This window comes from Musa acuminata, chromosome BXJ2-3, assembly GCF_036884655.1.
Source record: "Musa acuminata AAA Group cultivar baxijiao chromosome BXJ2-3, Cavendish_Baxijiao_AAA, whole genome shotgun sequence".
Taxonomy (NCBI): Eukaryota; Viridiplantae; Streptophyta; class Magnoliopsida; order Zingiberales; family Musaceae; genus Musa; species Musa acuminata.
In genome coordinates this window covers 33,978,268-33,999,901 of record NC_088340.1, presented here as the reverse complement: position 1 = coordinate 33,999,901, position 21,634 = coordinate 33,978,268, and the positions used below count along the sequence as shown (strand labels likewise).

The 21,634-nt window shown below is 35.0% G+C and overlaps 2 protein-coding genes across 19 annotated transcripts; one reads left to right on the top strand and one right to left on the bottom strand.

The window, feature by feature from the left end:
• Positions 1–1,182: 1,182 nt before the first annotated feature.
• On the bottom strand, positions 1,183–9,700 carry LOC135607821 (tetraspanin-3-like). 2 transcript variants are annotated; one of them, XM_065099939.1, is made up of 7 exons: positions 9,398–9,700; positions 6,561–6,653; positions 5,949–6,242; positions 5,784–5,817; positions 4,680–5,635; positions 1,657–2,005; positions 1,183–1,582 (listed from the first exon to the last, which is right to left on the bottom strand). In XM_065099939.1, the coding sequence occupies exons 5-6, from the start codon at positions 5,211–5,213 to the stop codon at positions 1,661–1,663; spliced, it is 879 nt and encodes a 292-aa protein (XP_064956011.1). In that variant the 5' UTR covers positions 5,214–5,635; positions 5,784–5,817; positions 5,949–6,242; positions 6,561–6,653; positions 9,398–9,700; the 3' UTR covers positions 1,183–1,582; positions 1,657–1,660. The 2 variants fall into 2 exon arrangements, with proteins under 2 accessions (XP_064956011.1, XP_064956012.1); XM_065099940.1 differs by having other exon boundaries at positions 1,183–1,569.
• A 669-nt stretch (positions 9,701–10,369) lies between these two features.
• LOC103978590 (uncharacterized) lies at positions 10,370–18,377 on the top strand. Of its 17 annotated transcripts, XM_065099925.1 has the most exons (11): positions 10,370–11,048; positions 11,631–11,688; positions 12,894–13,017; positions 13,113–13,259; positions 13,340–13,456; positions 14,466–14,578; positions 14,908–14,967; positions 15,309–15,425; positions 15,500–16,295; positions 16,982–17,082; positions 17,953–18,377. In XM_065099925.1, exons 1-8 carry the CDS (start codon positions 10,798–10,800, stop codon positions 15,387–15,389), a joined length of 951 nt encoding a protein of 316 aa, XP_064955997.1. In that variant the 5' UTR covers positions 10,370–10,797; the 3' UTR covers positions 15,390–15,425; positions 15,500–16,295; positions 16,982–17,082; positions 17,953–18,377. The 17 variants fall into 17 exon arrangements, with proteins under 17 accessions (XP_064955997.1, XP_064955995.1, XP_064955999.1 ...); XM_065099923.1 differs by having other exon boundaries at positions 15,309–16,295; XM_065099927.1 differs by having other exon boundaries at positions 15,309–16,299.
• Positions 18,378–21,634: the final 3,257 nt, after the last annotated feature.

Genomic DNA, 21,634 nt, shown 5'->3' with positions numbered 1-21,634 from the left:
GAATAGAAGGAGAAGCTTTGATTTTTCTTTATGATACTTATTTGCAATGGTGACAATATAATACCTACACCACAGGTAAAGATCACTACAGGTTTGATGTAATTTCAACACCCACAAGTTTCATTCATGGATTCAAGTTGACAAGAAGGGATCATACCAGATTCAGGTCAATGAAGCTTTCTTTCTTGGTAATTTTGCACTCCTCATGAATTTGGTAATGATCCAATGAGAGTTGTACTTTACTTCCAAGCAATCACATCTTCAAACAAATTGCAGTTTATATGATCTACTACTAGCAAGCTGACAACTTGAGATAGAAAAATCTGAATTGGCTACTCATCAAGATAATAGCTGCATAATAAACTTTTTTTGCCAATGATATTATCCAGTTAAAATATCATTGTCATTCACAGCAACAAAATAAGCCAAATGGGCATGAGCCTAATTCCATATTATTCCTACAAACTTAATTGTACATCTGAAGATAGTATATAGTAAGCATTTGAAGGTGAAACTCCCAAGTCTGATGCAATGAAGAATGCCCAATTAACTATGAGCAAGAATATGTCCTTCAACAGAGTTATATTTCCTGTAATTAATTATTTCCAATTCTTTTTCCACCAATTGGATATTCAATTGTACTTCAATTTAATTGGAAAGCCTTCATATTTGTGCACACTAAGACATAGACAATAGACAAAAGTAAATATGCACATACTATAGCTTCTTTGCCCTAAAGCATGGAACATTAGTTGGGGTTCTTTCACAGATTTTCCCTTTAAATATTGAAATAGCATTTTGACCCTAACTATTTTAATATAATATTGCAGTATATATATATGTATATATATAATTAATATACAAATTTTATATAATATAAATATAATATTTTAATAATTTTGAATCAAATGCTTAAGCTTTTTGCTGATCACCACCCTGTCTCATACATAGCTTTATATTTCCAACATTAGGAGTCATATGACAAATGAACACTATCACTGAAGCAGAATCTCAAACAACTAATATGAGCAGCAAAGAGCAAATGCAATGGCAATTGTTCATGGCATGAACTGATGAATTAAAATTTTTAAGCAAAAAGATGTCAAAATACAGTAACGTCAAAGCCAAATTATCTATTAATCAATATCAGTTACACATTTGCCCAGGAATTAAGCATCAAAATAACAAGAAGAACAATTTCGTCAAACGTGAAAAAATTCACAAATGAGATCAATTCGAGCAATCTTCTATACTAACACAACTAGTATGGATGTTGGATTTGGCGATTTGATAACATTCGATGTCCAAGTTTAGAAGAAAACTATAACAAGTCCTGCAAACTTCACTGGCTTCTTAGTGAAGTTAAATATGCAGATCATACAAACTAATGAAGCATTTTCCAGGTATACAAAGTTTGACACAAGCAACAGAATATTGAAGATTGCAGACAACATTTGAAGTGCGGTTGACTGAGGACTGTGTAGCATACAAAAGAAAACTGAGACAAATTGAACTATTACTACATGGGAAACGCAGCCAGTTGAAATTTGATGAAGCCTTTCCGCTGTGCTACAAATATGAACTTTTTAAAAGTTTAATCAAACCTTCAAGCATCCAAAATGTCTCTATTGTACATAACAGCACTGATCTACATACCTGTCTAAAACTGGAACCGGCTAGGCCTAGATTTAGACATCCTGTTCTCTCCAAAGGGCTCATCATTGTCTGCCCTTTTTGCATTTCTGAATGCGGCACAGCCAATCACATAGACAATGACAAGGATTATGAGCACAACAATGTTAATCACGGAGACCTTTCTCCAGCTATGCCTGATGCTTGCAAGAACCCCTGCCTTACACGAGTCACACTGGTAGCACAGCGACTGCTGATCATTGCTCCATCTGGTGCAGTCCATGTCATTCACAACCATCCCTGCTCCTGCGGCCCAGAATGTCTCATTTATGTATGTATAGCCGCATGATGTTGGAGGCTTACAACACCCAGACTGCATCATTGAGAAACAAGAAAGTTGAGCAAATGGTTGTTGGTTAAAAAAGCCAGTTTACTCAGAAAGTAAATCATCAAAAATGTGTATGGCAAATAAAACAATCTCTAGGTTTACAATTAAGGTAGGTTAGACACAAATCTCACACAAAATACTTGATGTATAATTTTAACAGCTGAAATATCTCACAACTATGATAAAACTATTTGGAACTTATGATCAACATACTTGAATTGGGACAAGCAAATTAGGTAGAAAGAGGTGGTGATATACCAAATTCACTTATCAAAGGTTGAGAGTTCGAAACCTTAGCTGATATATTTATACACTTAAACATTGGTTTAGTGGTGGTGCACCAGACTAACTTACCAATGATCGAGGGCTCAAAACCTCATTTGATAAATTTTACATCTTAATATTGATCTAATGGTGGTGTATCAAACCCACTTATCAAATATTGAGGGTTTAAAATCTCATCCGATATATTTTTACACCTTAAACATTAGTCTGGTAGAACTAGACTAACTTACTAGAGGTTGAGGGCTTAAAACCTCATCCGATATATTTTGCATATTGAACATTGATCTAATGGTGGTGTATTAGACTAACTCACCAAAGGTCGAGGGTTCAAAACCTCATTCGATATATTTTACATCTTAAGCATTAGTCTAATGATGGTGTTACCAAATACATTTTTACACCTTAACATTGGTCTGGTAGTGGAGTTCCAAACTAACCTACCAAAGGTTAAGGGTTCGAAACCTGATTTGATATATCTTAACACCTTAAACAATGGTCTGGTGGTGGTGGCCGTGTACCAAACCAACTTATCAAAGGTTGAAGGTTCAAAGCCTCATTCAACCTATTTACACATTAAACATTGATCTGGTGATGGTGTACCAGACCTTCTTATCAAAGGTTGAGGGTTCGAAACCTCAACTAATACATTTTTTATACCTTAAACATTGGTCTAATGGTGATAGTGGTGTACCAGACTAACTTACAAAAGTTGAGGGTTTGAAACCTTGTCTGATATATTTTAAAGATGTCAACTAGCTTAGCTCACCACTTACCCTTTGTAAAAAGAAAAAGACAGAAAGCAACCAACTAGTAAGGATACTCAATATTATGTAAGTTAAAAAGTATGGCTAAGATATGCATGTATTGGTGTTTGTAAAAAATATCTTTTAGACCTACAGAAGCTATGTTACCACTTAAAACCAAGGTGCAAATCCTTTGCAACCTTGACTGTAGAGATTCTCTGCAATCCATTATATGAGAATGTCATATTGGTTGAAAAAGTGTATTCTCCAAATATCATCACGTCGGGAAGGATAGCTATCATTAGGGAGTAAGATATACTACAGTGAGGATTGAATAAGAAATTGCCACATATTCAGGTTGTACAAATCCTCTACAACCTCATAGGTAGAGAATCTCTACTGCATAAACAGAGTAAACTCTCTCCATGCTATATAGTAGATAAGGTAATCAGGGCATAAACAATTACAGACAAACAAAGTCTTCAACTAAGGTGGTATAGTGCAGGAGATGCAGGGAGGGTTGAAGAACATGAATGACCATCCACTATAAAAAAGAAAAAGCACCGTTGATTCTATATGAGAATGATGCCACTTCAATGCTACCTATGTTTTTTTTTTTTCAATTCCTCCTATACAGGATCCCACCACTGAAAATAAGTAAAAAGAATACCTCATTATTCAATCATGCAGCTATGGTGACCGTCCTTTTCACTTGCTAAGTAAAAAGGTAGAAGAAAAATAAAGAGAAGACTTATTCTAAGTGGTTCAGTAATTGGCGCAGCTCTGGTGATCCTTGAGGAACTTTGTTCGACAAGGCTTTTTAACATTACTATCTGTCTACTTGCTTTGTTGTCTCAGCTACCATTCTTTTACTTCCTTTTATTAAGATTCAGTCAAATTAGGACTGAGCTTCCTGTTTTATTTTTAGATCTTGATATGACTCCTGGACTTCTTAAAGATGATTAGCATAAGATTTCATTAAGGGAAAACCAAAAAGAAGCAAGTACACCTTTGTTATGGACATTCTAGTTACTTATCCTTTACACGCCAGAACTCCAATCTTCCATCTATACGTTGCTTATGGGCAAACACGGTCGGAATTTTTCATTTTCTTTTCCACATAAGCAAAAATAAAGAAAGGGAAGAGTTGAGTAGGAAAGCAAGAAAGGAAAAGGTTTCCGAAATCAGAAGAAAACCAGTACTGTTTCTCCACATTCTCCATATGCTTGCACTGGTAATAGAGACCAAATCTGATTGGACATGCTTGTAGAGGAAAAAAGAAACAATAACATCAAAAAGCAGGTGAAGACACTAAACATTTAAACTATTTTACTAAAAGTATTGCTCAAAAAGCAAGAGAAAATCCAAGATCTAATCTTCCAAAATCAATTATCACTAAATCCGTAATTAGGATATCCCACTAACAAAATTATTACTGTTCTAATCCTCTGCTCGTTAAATAAATAAATAAATGTTTCACCAAAAGACGGCATCTGTTGACTTGTCTGCTCATAAAAAATCGATCCTTAATCCAAAGATGCCCTCTTTTTTATCGCCTCCTTGAAGAAACTCCGATCTTTCGCAAATGCAAACAAAGATACAAATAAATGACAACGAATCCAAGTACTGACCTCGATGGGGGAGAGATTCCTCCGGTAAAACATATCCGGAGACTCAGGTACCAGCAGCCCTGTGGTGGGATCTCGGGAGTATCTCGTCATCTTGGAGCATGCATGTCCTTCGCGGAGGCAGGCGCTGATCTTGGCCCAGTACCCGGGGTCGGATACGCGGTCCTTGAGCCAGCCGGAGTAGTCCGAGAGCTGGTACTCGAGGAAGGCGCGGTTCATAACGACCTGGCCCTGTCCACGGTCGGTGACAGCGAAGGCGAAGACAACGAAGCCAAGGAGCGCGGTGACGACGAAGAACATGGCGAAAAGGTAAAGGCGGAGCAGCCACGCGAGGCGGTAGCAAGCTCCGGCGAAGCCCATGAGAGAGATGACCATGATGGCGACGCCGATGATGATGAGCGGCCACTGGAGGAAGCGGAGGCAGTCGGTGGAGTTGGCCTTGGCGCTCAGCCATATGCCGCCAGCCAGGATAGGAATCGATATCAGGAACGTCACGAAGTTCACAGCCCCTATCAGGGTGTTGGTACCTCGCATCATCTCTCTTTTATTATCGATGATGACACTCCGTCTCGCTGCCTTCTCTGCTCTTCTCCTCCAAGGTAGAGTCTTTATTGCTTAGCTCTCTCTGTTCCCTTACTTGGCCTTGATGTTTTGGGGGAAGCGAGGTTCAGGAATGGATGAACGGAGAGAAGAGAGACTGCTGAAGCTCAGGAAGAATAAGATATACTTCTGCTGCTGGGTTCAGGGAATGGCAGGTGAGCTTTAATAGACAATGGGGGAGTATCATGCAGTTCGAATGTGAGAAGACTTGAAAAGAGAGACAAGGGGACAGGTTCATGTATTGTTTAACCTTTGTGGAACTTGCCAGGTAAAGGGGGGAGTTCAGTAAATCCAGGTCTCCAAGAAAAGAACAGATTCTGCGAAGGTAGAAAGACTTCCAGGAGCTCACAATTGGTTGCCTGGAGAAACAGTAACAAGTTCGCCATTAATATAGCTAATAGAAGTTTTGATCGACAATGTTCATGGTATTCTAACATAAGGAGCAAACAATCATTAAGATTGTTTGATCATCCCTTGGTTGCATCCCTTGCAGGAATTCAAGCTGACCTGAGAAAGTGATTGCTCCATTGACGCTCATCTTCTGCTAAGAATGGACAAATTCTCAAGATCTCAGTTTGTCATCTTGAGTAAAGCAAAATGGAACTCGGTAAACAAGTGAGATGAGTGAGATTGTGTTCAGAGATGACTAAGATGCATCAACGGAGGCGTTACCTTCAAACTTTGGACTGACAGGTGTGGCTTTCTGTCGTCGAATGTTGCCCATAACTTTCAGCAACGCATCATCTGACAAAGACACCGCCCAGAAGAACCCAAATCGTAAGTGAATCATAAAGCCATTTTGGTCGGCGATTGCGCAGGAAGAGGAGCACGGAGTATAAAGGAAGAGGGGAACAGCGGAAGCGATGCAGACGCGGGTCGTGGGACCACGTGGGGTTCCCCTTTCGTCGGCGCAAGCGTGGGGGAGCCCACGCCCTCGTGGGTCACATGCACCGCTGCCGGGCCCACCTGCTCGTAATACGCAATTCATTCAGCTAAAACGCCTATACTAATCGCAATTAACTGTAATCAATACTAACTAATTTGAATTAAATATATATCTTAAATACTCTTAACAATTTTATGATCATAAAAAGTTTTTAAAGGATATTAATGTCATTTAAAGATTTAATTAATAATCATATATATATATATATATATATATATAAACAACTTAGATTTACAGGAATAAATTGAAAAAAATCACTTACTTTGATATACATATATATAATTTCAATAAAAAAAGAAGAATATAAAGCATCAGGTAGTTGCAAGTGCAATATGTACCAGAGTGCATTTCCATGAACAGTATACTTTGTCATCTTTAATGAATCTTTAAATATCTTTCATATTCTTATGAGCTCCATGGCTAATGGCGTTCTGAAAATATAAACAAGTAAAGAAAATCAGTGTTATAATAACTCCTACATTTAAGAAGAAAAACTTCAAGTTGGGACATGAAGAATATTCAAAGAAATATTATAATCTTAATGGACTTCATTCAAGCATTTAACTATACAAACTCTTCATTCTAGTCATGGTAAGACAAGTGCTATAAAGTATTTTAAAGCCTAGCTTTGAAGAATGAGCGCAATACAATTATTCCAATGCATACACTATATCAGTTTCCTAATTGCTTTCACAACATAAAATCAATAAATAAAAGGTAAAATCCACAGATTTATGGAGACGTGAACTAACATTAGGATCCTTGATATAGATTCTTAGTACATAACAAATGTGCAAAATAAGTACAGATATAGGATCCTTGATATAGATTCTTCTTCAAGTTGGGACATGAAGAAGATTCAAAGAGACATCATAACTTTAGTGGCCTTCATTCAAGCATTTAACTATACAAACTCTACATTCTAGCCATGATAAGACAAGTGCTATAAAGTATTTTAAAGCCTAGCTTTGAAGAATGAGCGCAATACAATTATTCCAATGCATACATTATATCAGTTTCCTAATTGCTTTCACAACATAAAATCAATAAATAAAAGGTAAAATCCACAGATTTATGGAGACGTGAACTAACATTAGGATCCTTGATATAGATTCTTAGTACACAACAAATGTGCAAAATAAGTACAGATATAGGATCCTTGATATAGATTCTTCTTCAAGTTGGGACATGAAGAAGATTCAAAGAGACATCATAACTTTAGTGGCCTTCATTCAAGCATTTAACTATACAAACTCTTCATTCTAGCCATGATAAGACATGTGCTATAAAGTATTTTAAAGCCTAGCTTTGAAGAATGAGCGCAATACAATTATTCCAATGCATACATTATATCAGTTTCCTAATTGCTTTCACAACATAAAATCAATAAATAAACGGTAAAATCCACAGATTTATGGAGACGTGAACTAACATTAGGATCCTTGATATAGATTCTTAGTACACAACAAATGTGCAAAATAAGTACAGATATAGGATCCTTGATATAGATTCTTCTTCAAGTTGGGACATGAAGAAGATTCAAAGAGACATCATAACTTTAGTAGCCTTCATTCAAGCATTTAACTATACAAACTCTTCATTCTAGCCATGATAAGACATGTGCTATCAAGTATTTTAAAGCCTAGCTTTGAAGAATGAGCGCAACACAATTATTCCAATGCATACACTATATCAGTTTCCTAATTGCTTTCACAACATAAAATCAATAAATAAAAGATAAAATCCACATATTTATGGAGACGTGAATGAACATTAGGATCCTTGATATAGATTCTTAGTACACAACAAATGTGCAATAAAAGTGCATATATAGGATCTTTGATATAGATTCTTCTTCAAGTTGGGACATGAAGAAGATTCAAAGAGACATCATAACCTTAGTGGCCTTCATTCAAGCATTTAACTATACAAACTCTTCATTCTAGCCATGATAAGACAAGTGCTATCAAGTATTTTAAAGCCTAGCTTTAAAGAATGAGAGCAACACTATTCCAATGCATACACTATATCAGTTTCCTAATTGTTTTCTCAACATAAAATCAATAAATAAAAGGTAAAATCCACAGATTTATGGAGTCATGAACGAATATTAGGATCCTTGATATAGATTCTTAGTACACAACAAACGTGCAAAAAAAGTGCAGATATAATTCCAAAAAGTCATAACAGAACAGATGAATGATGGGTGATGATCCTACCTTTGCTTAGCCAAGGTTACACTACTTTTGTGCCTTGGTCTGGATAGGAGGTACTCAGCTTTCAAAAGATGAAACCAAGGCAACCAAGCTTTGGCAATACTTGCATACCTGAAGCAGAGGAGGCAAGATGACTTGGAAATGACTACAACATATATGGGTGATGATCCATATATAATCCCCCAAGTAAGCTTTATGAATTGGAAATGACTAAAACATTGGTGATTCCTCATTGTCTGATGAGTATTTCTGAATAACACCTTCCATGAGTTACAGCTGAGGGCTTAGATTTTGGATCTCAGCAACACTGCTAAACCCAAATGCTTTCTCCCCTTCTATCCCCTTACCATCTTTTCATCAAGATTACACAAGAAAAAAAAAATATATTTGTTGGCAACTTTAAAAAAGGATATGACAAAGTTATATAAAGACCTTGTTGCTAAAATGGAAAACATATCAACAAATCTAACCATCATATTCGATAGATCCTTCTTGACTAAGTTTCTAGTTGTACATTTTTGGTTGGAGAACAACTAGTGTTGAGAAATGAGGACCTCCACAACAAATAATTTCATATTTTGAAGAATTTCCTGGAGGAAATGAATATTATGCTGCACAACAAATATATTCAAAATTCAACCTGCGCATAAAAGAGCAAATCAAAGAAAACCCTTTGAAATGCTAAAGGCATTGACTTGCTTCAACAAATAAAATTTGAGATTTCCAAATCTGTGAGCAGTTTGCATTCTTCCAATGCAACATCCGACCTACAGGGCGTTGTACACAGCATTAATCATGCATTCACATTTTTTACTGAAGTCTACTTAGTTTCATGGTACATCACTGTACTAATTCCCAGTTGGACCGGTACATACAGGGCAGTTTACTCGATGTGCCATGATACTAAAAACCTTGGTTTCTAGGATTTGAGTAACAGTGTCTTTCTTATCATAACTTACCATATAGACTAAACATCGTTTCCGAGGAGGTCGCGGTACCCGCCCTCCTCGGACGCGGTTGGCTGCCGCTCCTCCCGCTGCTCGATCACCGCCTCGGAAGAGATGGAGGTGAAGGGCGCGGTGCGTCCGGGTGGTAGAGAAATCCAGTGAGGTGGAGGGAGGGTGAAGAAAAAGGTACTAGGGTTCGGGCGGGAGAAGAGAGGCCGCGGCGTAGAGCGTCGTCTTTGAGGAGTCTCGCTAAACACCGCGGTCGAGTTGCAGCAGAGAGTTTATCGTTTGGAAGCTCGGGTGGTCGGCCAATTGGTATTGGATTGGCCCATTATGTGGTGAGACTTGGATCCGTTGATCACGACTTCGATCGATGCAATTGATGCCATGGAAATTGACCTTATTTTATAATATAACATATATCAATTAAATATTTTAACTTAAATCGTTCTTTTATTATTGGGTATTTATGTCCCTAAATATCACTGGATGGATAGGCTAATTTGGTATTACAATCATCACATCTTTTCCAGTCATCCAACAATGATTTTGACGGTCTAAACGACCTTTTAATTTAATATAGTTAGTAAGGATTTTTTTCTCTTTTTTTTGCATGTAAATGCCTTTTGTAAATACTAAATTACATACTTACCCCTTAAAAGTCCAAATATAAAAAATCCTGATTTAATATTTACGAATCTTAAAGTTCTTATAAATAAATAAAATATATTTTTAAAATAAAAAAATTGACATATATGATGCCTAGACTCGAAACATATCACTTGTGCAATATATTACATAACTAATCAAGATATTTAAATGAAAGAAATAATAATATAATCAGAAATAACAGCCCAAAAGTTGGGCGATTAGGCTTGATAATGAATCACGTGAGTATCACGTGACGGGCGATTTGATTCGATGCCGTAGCTTCCCTCTCCCTCCCTCGGCCGAACTCTTCCAAGAAGCCAAAACCAAGTGGGCGTTCCTCCACCGCCCCCCTTTCCGCCTGCCTTCCCTTCTTCCATGTGCGCGACGCTGAGAGGAACCCACTCCTTTGCCTCTCCCAAGCACAAAGATGGCAAGTAGTGTTAGGCTGCGCAACCTCCGCTCTCCACCACCGCCCCCCAAACGCACAAAAGACGGCCCACCATTCCCCCAATTAACCCCATTCCCCGTGCGTTGCTGCTACGCCACCCGCTGCCACTTCCGCGGCCCTTGCCCGACCTCTTGCGCTCCCTTTCGCGGGCACTTGCTCGTGGGCTTCTCTGACCGCCCGCCCATTGCCGTCGCTGTCAGCCGCCGTCCCTCACCTTCTCCCCCTCGTTATATGCCCCAGGCTGTGCGCCGAATCGAGGTATTGAGGTTGGGGGCAGAACCGTTGAGGGGAGGATGGGTTGATAACGGCGTCGATGGCGGTCCACCGGATTCTTAGCCTCCGGCTTCTTTCCTACCTCTGCTTCCCTCTCCTACTCGGCTTCCGGTTCTACCGATGTTTTACGTACCCGACGGAGAGCGCGAACCGCTCGACCCCGTCGTCGTCCCGCCCCGCGGCGGGCGTAGACCGGACCACCAAGAAACTGCGGAAGCCCTACACCATCACCAAGTCGAGGGACAGGTGGACGGCCGAGGAGCACGAGAGGTTTCTCGATGCTCTCCTGCTGTAATGTCCACTCGTCATCCTCCTACTCTCGTTCTCTTTTTACATGGTTTCATGTTCGTCGATTATTCTTCTCCTCTGAGCAATAAAATTTTTATGATCCTTTGATTGGATCATATGATGCGAATTCTAGATGAAAAGAAATAGTAAGAGTTAGTTTGAGTTAGGTGACTAAACCAATGAATTAAATTATTCATACCAATGATTTTGTTAGGTAACATAATAAATATCAATTCCGACTTCAGCTTATTAAATTGATGGCTAAATCTAATATTTGTCAACTGACTCTTTCTTAACGTTCATTGTCCTCTTAAAATCTCTCATCTTACACAAAAATAATATATATATATATATATATATATATAGAGAGAGAGAGAGAGAGAGAGAGAGAGAGGTAGTGTATGTCCTGTTAGTAATTTCTTTGTCAAGTTGCAAAATAAAATAATCACTCATAACTTGAAAGAGTAGATTATGAATTTGATATAGATAATGATTTATGGATATGAAAAGTCATAGTTTGAATTTTGAGCATTCCTTGATGGTTAGAACTATGGCTTCTAAAATTTATATTGTGCTGCTAATCAGGTTTGGTCGTGATTGGAAGAAAATTGAAGAATTTGTGGGTACCAAGACAACTATTCAGGTACATCTTCAGTTTTGCAACTCTGGCATCTGTTACTCTAGGTTTTATTTCTTTCCCTCTAACTTCTCTAATAAGATTTAATATGGCTGGTAGTGGTGTATCATGTATTAAAGCTTGTAAATGTAAATCAAGTGTATATATATATATATATATATAATTTAGCCACGAAAGATTTTAATAGTTTATCATAAAATTCAAATCGCATCTTCAGCACTTAATCTTTGGTGAAAAAATAAATTTAAAAGATTTGACCAACATTTGTTATTCTGCTGTAAGCTTGTCATAGAGGAGGCTGACATGCTCATTTTTGTTTCTTTCTTTTTATTCGTCAGCTTTGCTTAGGAGATCTTAAAGAACATAATATTCTTATCCATTTCCTAATAGCAATTACATATGACATTTTTTGTCATAAAATGGTACATTTACTGACATAAATAGATATGATCTTATTGTCAGATGATTAAGATCTCCTCAATGCTAATTCTTATTAAATAAGGATATAAATAGATGTCATGATCACAGTTTGTCACACAATATAGCAATATCTTCTCTTCAGTTTGTACTTTTATGTATATGTTTTTTCTTGCCTTTCTTTGTCTCTAATCGCTTCTCGACGACCCTATTATTAGTTTCTTAGAATGTTCTTGATATCTTGTTCCTTGATTGATTATGTTTTCTTGGTCCGTTCTTAATTTCTCGAGTCATTAGCTAACTTTCTTTAGAGGAAAATATGAAATATTTTAATTGTTTGTTTTGGTTTTTTCCACGATCTTGTTGATTAGATAAAAAAGAATATACATAAGCAAATATTAAATGGGTAAACAATAAAGAGTAGAGTGAAATGAAAATAACAAGGTTATATATATATATATGTATGTATGTATATATATGTATGTATGTATATATATGTATGTATGTATATATATGTATGTATGTATATATATATATGTATGTATGTATATATATATATGTATGTATGTATATATATATGTATGTATATATATATATATGTATGTATGTATATATATATATGTATGTATGTATATATATATATGTATGTATGTATATATATGTATATATATATATATGTATATATACATAGATACACACACATATATAAATTACATATATATTTTTTGATTGCATCAATTTGAATAAACTAATTTACTTGTTTTGATTGTTCCTGGGCCTGTATTTGTTGTCAGATTCGCAGTCATGCTCAGAAGTACTTTCTAAAGGTACAGAAGATTGGGTTAGCTGCTCATGTGCCACCTCCTCATCCTAAACGCAAAATGGCTCATCCAACCCAGCAAATCACCCCCAACAATGGTTTTTATTCTGATTAGAAAGCAATATATTTCCTTTTTTTTGTGTTGGATATACCTTCCTATGAATTTTGACATTTAATAGACTGCTTTTGATAGAGATAGTATCTGTGGATTGCCTTTATGCATCTTCTCGAATTCTTCCTGCATGCTCTGTCTGGGATAATACCTCAAATGATATAAATTACACATCCAGTGAAGCAACATCTCTACCTGCTTGCTATACCATCCGTCCTGATATTGAAGGTCTGTACTGTCCATAATTGTAGAAACATCCTTTTCATTTTTTGCTATAATAATTCGTTTCGTCAATTTGGTTATTGTAGGTGACAGTGGAATATTTGGCAAAACAAGCATATATAGTCAAAACATTGATTGGAGTGGCAATTTAAGTGGATCTTTGTTAACTCATCGGGCAACAAAACAAAGAAACCCACATCCAGGTAATTTTCGCACTTGCCACAGACTGTACCCTTCACTTTTTATCGTTTAATATCTGATTCCAACTTCAACGAATTTCAAGTATGCAACGCATAAAATACTTGGGAAGCAGTAACTTTATGTAAATTAAGTTTGTTTTTTGTATATTTATATGAATAGTTGAATTTACACACCACTAGCATATTCAATAACCTAAGGATCACCATATTTGTAAAAGAAATGATCAAAAGAACTGGAAAAGCAGAGGCTTTTAGTGCCTTGCATTTATTATAGTTTTGCATGAAAGGGGAGGTCTGGTTATACTCCAACAATAGTGAAAAGATTATATACATGTACTTCTCTATAGAACCTTTCATCAGTGACCGCTTGGCATGGTTTTATCCTCTGTTTGAAATGGCCACGTACAAATTGTTTGTGGACATATCCATATTCTTAATACAATTAGTCATTTTTTTTTATTTCTAGGAGGATATTAAGTATGTCTAAGTGGGATGGAAAGTTCCCAAGGGCAGCAAAGATCCCATTATTATGAGCGAACTGAAAATTTGCAATCTTTGGTACTCAGTAGTAATTTTTATCTTTTAAAGGTTAATTATTTTTCTCTTTGGACAGCACCTATGTAGAAAAAAAACATCTAGGAAAATGTATACAACTTTTACACCCAACTCCATCCATATTATGTTATTGAAGATTGTTGTCATAATTACAATCACTTTCAACTATCTGATCGAAGTTGTGTACAATTGTTTTTTTCTTTTGATATGCATGTACAAATAGTGTATGATATCATTCACCCAAAATGGGGTTTGAGTGAAGCAAATTGCATTTGTTTACATTTATATGTGAATTTGTACTAGTGATTGTACATTTATGTGCTGGTGATGCATTCAGTCGTTGGACCGCTGTCAAGCCTTATTCAGCATTTAATTTTAATTTCTATTCCATTAAGTCTCAGCACTGTTTACTATTTTCAAGTTATATCTGCATTGTGCTTATTACTTACTGTACCAGACTTTGCTCAAGTGTATACCTTCATTGGAAGTATGTTTGATCCGAACATTACATGGAGAGCGGAACATTTCTTTGAAAAGTTACAAGATGTCGATCCAGTTACTGCTAAAATTGTAAGTCAGCAAAATATTTTGAACTTCATATAGCCCAGTATTTACTATGTTTATCGACCATGGAACTTCCTTCAATTCTAGTTGGAGGAAAGAATTGTGAAATGTTAAGAATCTGTATAGTCAATTCTTTTTCATGGATATCTTCTAACTTGCCTTACTCGAGGAAAACAAAAGTCCTCGATCATCATGTAGAGTTGTATGGATGATTAATGGATATAAACACTAAACACATACCTTGGATCTAAAGAATGAACTTATGTCAGCTTGGATACTAAATTTAATGTTTCTATCATTGCTTCATTGGACTAATTTTTTCTATTCACATGCAGATTCTGATACTAATGAGGAATCTTGCTGTAAATCTGACTAGCCCTAGTCTTGAACCTCTGGTGAGTATACATTTTGACTATTGTTTTGTGTAACATCATGTGTTGTGATCTTACTGATCCTGCAGTTTGTAACTAGAAATATGTTGTGCCATTTTAAGATAACTGCTCTGTTGTATGGAATTTGTCTGCCATTCCTTTTCTCCTGTCTTACATGCATGAAGGCCTTCTTTTTTGGGCATCTTGCGAACAAAATACCCCTCTTAATTAAATTGCCTTCCCAAAATGATTTGAAGAAATTGCAAACTCATTTACGTTTTATGGATTACTTGTTCTTTGGATATGCAGCGTGTGTTCCTTCTCCGATGTTAATTTTGTGTATCATTCCGTGCTTCGTTCCACAGATAAGGTGGCTGGGCAGGTATGACGTGAACACAAGAAAAGTGGCAGCCATCGGCGGAACTGCTGCTTTTGCAGATATATAATCTTACCTTTTCACTTCATCTGAATAACTTGTTTCCGTACGTGAAGTCTTCTTATCATCTTTATCTACTTCATCTGTGACACACCTGTACTATAATTCTCCATGCAACAGAGGACATCATCAAAGATCCGGAAGACGTGAGTGAACAACTGGGAACCATCGTCGAACGTTTGATTCCTGCAAAAAGACACACCGGATTACTCCCTGAATTCCACCATCCTCATTTGCCATGAATATTTATTGCATGTGTTTGAAGTAATTCTTGAACTTATGATGATTTAGTAATCTTTGATACGATAAGTATTTGGATGACTAGTTTTCCTTACAGTGCATTAGTTTTGATGATACCACTCGATACAATGGTACCAAAAGACCCTTTTGCTTTTTTTTGATGGTTTTGAATAGATCTTTTGAATCGTTTATTGCAATAAAGAAGTTTATTGTTGTGATGAAAGCCTTTACTCGCAGTAACTAAATTTTATTTGATTTAAATACTCTTATACAAGCGTTCAATGCTCTAAAAAATAAATTGTTCTTTTCTATTTTTTTTGGAAAGTTATAAATGAGAGCGGAATATGTTTTGTTTTATTTAATTGCTTCTGGAGATTTGATGGAGTCTGACAGCCCGTAAACCCGACCAAAATATCTGGATGCGGATCCTTTTGGTTCAAGATCCGATAAACTAATTGGATCGGATACGAATCCTGAATCCTGAACCTACGCGCGATAATCTTAATATTATCGGATGCGGATTCGGATTTAGCTCGTTTCAATCCGATAATATGTTACCGTCGCGGTGGCATATACTGAGATACCAACGACCGTTGACGGGAGATTGCGACAACGATCGAAAGCAGCCACCGCCACTCCGGTCGCGGTGCCGAACGCTAATCCCGACAACTCTTCCGTCAGTACTGCACTTCTCTCTCCTCTCTTTCCCCCTCTCTCCCCGGCAACAAAATTTGGGTATTTTCCACTTCTTTGAAGATTCTGATGGGCATTAGTTGTTTTAGTCGTGTTTTCGTTTCTATATGAAGAAAAATGAAATTTTCATGTTGATTTTATTGTTAATTTGATGCTGACTTATATCAATTTGATGCCTTGTTTGCCATCATGTTGCATTTCGATTTCGATTTCGATTTCGATTTCATATCACGGCATGGCACTTGGTTAGGGCATTTTGGGATCTCCCTCAAAGAGGGCTTTTTAGAGTTCATGTTTGGTGTAAATTTCAAGGGGTTTCGACATAAATGTTTGTGAGGTTTAAGGTACTTTGAAAAAAAAAAAAAGTGAAAATGTATAAATTACGGCAAACATCAATCGATTGAGCTAAAACTTTGGGTTATAAGTTCTGAATCGCTTGGCCCGATGATATAATTATGAACCTTTAATCATTTAATGTAGTCAAGATCATCTTTTGGTGAAGTTTTGTTTACCAAGAGGATGCATGTTTTCTGTCCCAGTAGCTCTAAGGTTTTCTCTCGTTCTCTTTATTTCCATTTTGCATACAGTTTCGATGACAAAACTGATTGAACCCTTGAACCCATGGTGAACTAATTGAACCTTGATTCTTCCTTCATCTTGTTTTTTCAGATATCTTGGTAGATTTCCTTTTTGAATTATTAAATGGTTCAATTGTTTGATCAAGAAAAGTGCAAGAAACCAAGCTTATACTGCAGAGATTGGTTTTGCAGGTAAACAAAGACTTTAGTTTCCTGTACTGATGACAATTTACTTTTCTTATGGATCATTTTCGTTCATTGATGTATGCCATTCTATGTGAATCTTTGCTATTCTCTATTTATGGACTTTCCTTCTGGATTTCTACTTCATATTCTGAAGCTTTGTTACTTTAATCGTTGAGCCCGTCAAATATGACCATCTTAAGGTGATGAATATCATCATTTTACTTTTGAGTGAAGCAAACATATTCAACAATGCTTGCCCTAGGAATATGGATATATTACCAATCAAAGTTTGAGATGCTCATCCTCACCCTCAAGTCAACCATGTTAATTGGACAGATTACCCTACTGTGTTGTGGGAGAGTTCCTGGATAATGCTTAAAAAAAAGCATCCGAATTTGTCTATCTGGTCTTGACTTTTTAAATTGGGAGTAAGCCTCGTAGAATCTGGAAGAGTCCATTTTGAGAAGGGAAGGTTGGAGTTTGGCGCTTGGAAATAAAAGCTCAGATTTATAGGGCAAATGAAGACAAAAATCCTCCGTCCATTAATCTAACCACTCGAGTCATATTTCGTTCCATTGATGCTTGGACTATATGCATTACGACAAAGGTTGGAACGTGGATATCTTTCTTGATTAATGTGTGTGAACTCAATTCAGGCATGATCAGGCATGATCGCCTATGGAGAGAGTAAAATGGGTTTCATCAGGGAAATGCAGAAACTTCACTTTCATTCTGGTTATGTGTTTGTACATAGGTGTATTCATAACCTCATATCATAATATTTGTTCGTTATATTTTTTATGTTGTGGTAAAAGTCCTGACGACTTTGGTAAGAAACACCTGAATGAACTAAAGTTTCATTTTACTTGATTGCAGATTAAAGAAAAATGGGAATAATTAGGAGCAGTTTCTCGTTTTTGCTAGGAGTCGGCTGTGGTGTTTACATTGCTCAGAACTACGAGGTTCCAAACATAAAGAAGCTTGTGAGTACATGGATGTTGAAGACGAAGGACATCGAAGAGACTTATCGAAAGCCCAAGAAAGATGAAGACTAGAAGCATTCACCTATGGAAAATTACACTTGAGAAAAAAGATCAGTAATACACAGCAAAAACCGCCCTGATGCCATACAGTGGCACAAACAAATAAATCTTGGGATCACATTTGTAACCCCTGAGATCTTGGCAAGTAGTCGTTACACTGCATTCTCAGTTTTTGTCTATATTCATAATTGAAGTGTTTTCGCCAATTGCCTTTTGTTAATGTGAAGTTTTGAAATAGAATTATCTTTTTTGGTACAATTCTGCATACTGAGTGGACTGTTATATATCTGATATGATTCGGTACAATTAGAACATTAACTTATCGGCACGCGGACCATCCTAACCAGATGGTGTGCTTCCGAAATCGGATTTACTGTCTGTGTTATTATAAATAAAAGTAAAAAATAGTGGTAATAAATAAGTCTAATTAATAAATAAAAAATCCTAAAATAAGTCTGGAATTATTACATTGTAGAGAGTAAAATGTTACACGACCCATTACAAAGCCACGAAATGCAATCAGAGTAAGATTCGTCAAAAATTAATTAGAACATCATTCGATGTATTTGTATGAAAATAATAATAATAATAATAATAATAATAATAATAATAATAATAAAGGAATATAATTATTCCAATGCAAGGAAACCTAACAAGTTGAGGTAACATGGTAAATCTCTCTATTATTTTGAAAGAAACACTTCATAGAGTACAAATGGCAAAAAATATATATTCCAATAGAATGAATAGGTTTAAAATACAATTATAATTTTCTTTCATAAATATTACAATAGAAAGTATACAAGACATTTTTTGTGTAAACTCAGATTCGTACAACTTCATATTATCACACAAATGTCTCTCATGTATATTCGAAAAAAAATTCAAGTATATATTGTAAGCATAAAACTATCATTATCTTAAAAAAATTTAAAATCAAAATTAAAATTAAATAATAATAAATCAAGATCAAGCTTATATACCTTTATGTCATAATCAATGAAATATCTCTGTCGGATCTAATAACATACCATAGTCTATAAGTAGCAAGCATCGATCCTTAAAAATCATAATAAGTAATGGAGTAAAGACTAACAGATCTACAATATCTATCCATATATATAGTCCCTAAATGATCATATATATATATATATATATATATATATATATATATATATATATATATATATATATATATATATATATATATATATATATATCGATTAAACATAGGTTATGTATGGTGCGAAATTAGTCGCGAGATCATGATCACGTTGGCAGATGAGTCAAAATTGGGGCCAGAAAGCGAACAACACTTTGGATCCCATCATAAATTATCCTCTTATATTTCATATTGAATTTGCTAGTTTCGACTCTTACACATGAATTGAAGTTCCTCAAATAGTTCTCTTTTAATCTTTATCCCACAAATTCGTGACAGAAACTGATCAACTTTCATTCATGACTTTAGTAGAAACTTTGACTGAATTATATATATATATATATATAATAGAATTTTCTATCCCGCCTTATCAAAAAATTATAGGATTTTGATTTTTCAAATATACCAACTATCTTTCCAAATGATACTTGGGAGTTTTCTTTTAAGTAAGCAATTCGATTAACTTTATACGTTGCGAGAAATATTATATTAAAAATCTAGAAATCTTATGATTTCAATCAAGATTTTTTTTAAAGTATTGTTAGTTAGTTTAACTTCACCTTCTAATCAACTTTTGTTGATGCTTTTAATTGAAATAAGGGGAGTTAATTGGCAAAGTGTAAAATTTTGTGTTTGCAATCGTAATAGGATCTATATTAATCGATAAAAATATCTATGATCAACATATTATTATTATTTATTATTATATATTTTTAAAAGAATTATTATATCACATTCACATGTGAACTTAAATCAAACCGAGACATACATATCACTTGTGCAATAATACACTATGACAATAACATAGGTCATTATTATACGATCGATAAATGCAGTAATTATTATTTTTTATGCATGCTTATACAAAATGCACAAATCTTTCTATTAAAGTAAGTTGATAGAGTCCATGCCCACTTAATATCATCTCTCTTATGTGTTTTATGTCCACAAACATGATTGGTGGTATGTGTACTAATTGAGGTATTAAACATAACATAGGGAGGCCATGGCCTCGCGTGGGCCCCCACAATTTTATGGGAGGCTGACGTTGGATGTCGAGTCAAAGTTGAAGCCCGTTAAGGGAATATAGGTCTCATGATAAAATATCATTTTAATTTCTTTCCATGAAATCTACGAATATGTTGGACTCTTAAGCCTAAATCGAATTAGGCTTCGGATTTACGTAAAATTATGTTACATCGCATAGACAAAAAGTATATGTAAAGATTTATTATTTGATTTATTTTTCATATTAATCAGTTTTTTTATTTATATTTTCTTGAAATAATCATCCTCTTCTCAAGTATGACGAGTGTTACCGACTTAAATTTTTTTACTTATACTCAATAATTGTGTTATTTCTATGACACAAGCTTAATTGATGTGGATTTGGTAATGAAGTGAGAGAGAGAGAAAGAGAGAGAGAGAGAGAGAGAGAGAGATTTAACATAGAATGTCATTCAACATGAGTCAAAAATAAGAAATCTTTTTGTATGACAAAAAAGTTGAAGGAATTAGGTGAATTAAAATGAAATAACTGTACACATAGATTTCAAAAAATAATAATATATAAATGTTTTCATAAATATTGTATAAAAAAGAGTACTATATATATATATATATATATATATATATATATATATATATATATATATATATATATATATATATTCAAACTTAAGACTTATCAACCACACAATAATATACTAACCGATATATATCAATGCATACAATCCTCTATTTTCTAGATAATAAAAAAATATAATAAAAAATGACTTACATAGATATGCCCTAAAAATGTGTGATTGTCTTCTCTGATAGGATATTATCTACAAATGCTACACCTCTAAACTTCATCAATCCATCATCACTCATAATATCATATTATATTTTCTATTGTATCTTTTTATAATTGGACATTAATTCTTACATATAGGAGCGAATAATGTGATGTATTTCCATTAGTGTGTTACACTCATTTTTTCATACATGCAATGACAAAATCATAGTAACCATTTAGTCCTCATCATAATATATATGGCAAGAATCATGTTATATATTTCCCATGACTTGTATAATTTGGCTTTGACCAAATGAATGAATGTATCATATCTTACTTATGGATTAAAAAAGAATCATATCTTCTTTATGGTTTTATTAAAATTATATTTTTCTTTCATCTTTCTTCATGGAAAAAAAATATATCTTTCCATAATTTACCCTTAGTCGATTCAAAGTATTCTTATATGGTTGGAAATCAATTAGTATAGAATCATACATACATATATACATACATATAAAGATATTTAAACTTATTATTGGAAATCAATCGATTGATAATTATGAATACATG

Coding starts and splice junctions, on each gene's coding strand:
- LOC135607821 (XM_065099939.1), bottom strand. CDS start 5,213: ATGATGCGAGGTACCAACACCCTGATAGGGGCTGTGAACTTCGTGACG. Junction 2,006..4,679: donor GGAATCTCTCCCCCATCGAG/GTCAGTACTTGG, acceptor TCAATGATGCAG/TCTGGGTGTTGTAAGCCTCC.
- LOC103978590 (XM_065099925.1), top strand. CDS start 10,798: ATGGCGGTCCACCGGATTCTTAGCCTCCGGCTTCTTTCCTACCTCTGC. Junction 13,018..13,112: donor GCAAATCACCCCCAACAATG/GTTTTTATTCTG, acceptor TGCTTTTGATAG/AGATAGTATCTGTGGATTGC. Junction 14,579..14,907: donor ATCCAGTTACTGCTAAAATT/GTAAGTCAGCAA, acceptor ATTCACATGCAG/ATTCTGATACTAATGAGGAA.